The 1,298-nt window shown below is 57.9% G+C and overlaps 1 protein-coding gene across 1 annotated transcript in view; it reads right to left on the bottom strand.

Moving 5' to 3' along the window:
* The window catches only part of SSH1 (slingshot protein phosphatase 1), a 46,404-nt gene that overhangs the window by 22,092 nt on the left and 23,014 nt on the right, over positions 1–1,298 (bottom strand). The window contains 2 exon segments of the mRNA XM_023762064.1: positions 274–335; positions 845–854. Of these exon segments, the coding sequence (XP_023617832.1) occupies positions 274–335; positions 845–854 (72 nt within the window).

The following is a 1,298-nucleotide window of genomic DNA, read 5'->3' as shown; positions in this document are numbered from 1 at the left end:
TTGACCGTCGCACCGAGCGGTCTCCTGTAACGTGCTTCTGTGGCTCCTTCATGACCCAAACTCCCCACACAACGACCAGGATGTCCCTTTCCTCGTGTGGCTCATTAGGGCGGGGAGGGGGAGGCAACAGGCAATAGTACTTCTCTTGATGCATCAGACACATCATACATATGGTTCTTTTGCTAATGATTACCCAACGATGCCCACACAACTCGTGTTTCAGAGCTTACAGTGATTAAAAGCATTTTTTCAAGAGAACTGCTTACCCGTCGCCATCGAGGTGGATTTTCGTGTCGCTCCACAGTCGGAGAACCATCCCAATGGTGCAGCTTTTACTACGCGGGAGGAAAGGAAGATGTCCAGGGTTAGAGTCACATTTACCTGTGACCTGCTTACACGCTACCTCCCTGTGTCTTCACCCAGCCCCTGACCTGGCTGGGTCCAGCGCCCGGGTGTGGACCTGGGAGCTGCTCGTAGGCTGTGTGTAGGGACTGCTCACCACTGCTTCTAGAAGACACGGGGCTGCGATGGCCCCACCAGAGGGAGTTGCCAGTGACCTCAGCGTGGAGACAGTCACAGGGTTCTCTGACCCCACGGTTTGATGTGGCTGCAGCTTCACAAGCACCAGGTCTCAGATGCAGCTCTCAGGGGAAGAGGAGCAACCAGCTGGCCACACGACCTCACTGCAGCCGGGGTGAAGCCGCCGACGGCTGGCGCACTCCTGGCGCGAAGCCATGCGCACTCGGGGGGACACAGACGAGTGGAGGCAGCCAACCCAGGCTCCGGTCCTGGGGTGAGGGGGAGGGCAGCGTGCCAACACCATTACCGGAGTTCGGTGCCAGACCTCTGTTTCTCTACCTTTTGTGCGGCTGCTGTTTCAGAACCAGCTTAATCTGCTTTTGTTTTGCCCATCCTAACGGTGAAATGATACTTGAGAGACTGGCGCCGCCGGAGCACGCCGGGTGAACGAAAGGGCTTATCACGGGGGCTCCTCGGATTCTTAGGAACATTCTTCAGGAATCTGAAGGAGTCGGCTGTGAGGAGCCGCTGTGACTGTGCCAAGACCAGCTCCACAACCTCCAAGGATCTCCAGCTTACATCTCTGCTGCCACTCAGCAGCCCGCCCAGGGAGTAATGTGACGAGCGCGCGACTGTGCAGACAGGAGCCCTGGGCTCACAGGGCAGCTCTCCCTCCGAGCATCTGCGACCCTGCCCTTGCCGGATGCTTCCGGCCTTTCGTGTTAGGCCGATTCTCGTCCCACCCTGCAGTCCTCCCCGTCCTCGATGGGCTAATTACA

The sequence above is a fragment of the Myotis lucifugus genome, unplaced genomic scaffold (assembly GCF_000147115.1).
Source record: "Myotis lucifugus unplaced genomic scaffold, Myoluc2.0 scaffold_229, whole genome shotgun sequence".
Taxonomy (NCBI): domain Eukaryota; kingdom Metazoa; phylum Chordata; class Mammalia; order Chiroptera; family Vespertilionidae; genus Myotis; species Myotis lucifugus.
The sequence above is the reverse complement of the archived record's forward strand: the minus strand, read 5'-3'. Positions and strand labels throughout refer to the sequence as shown.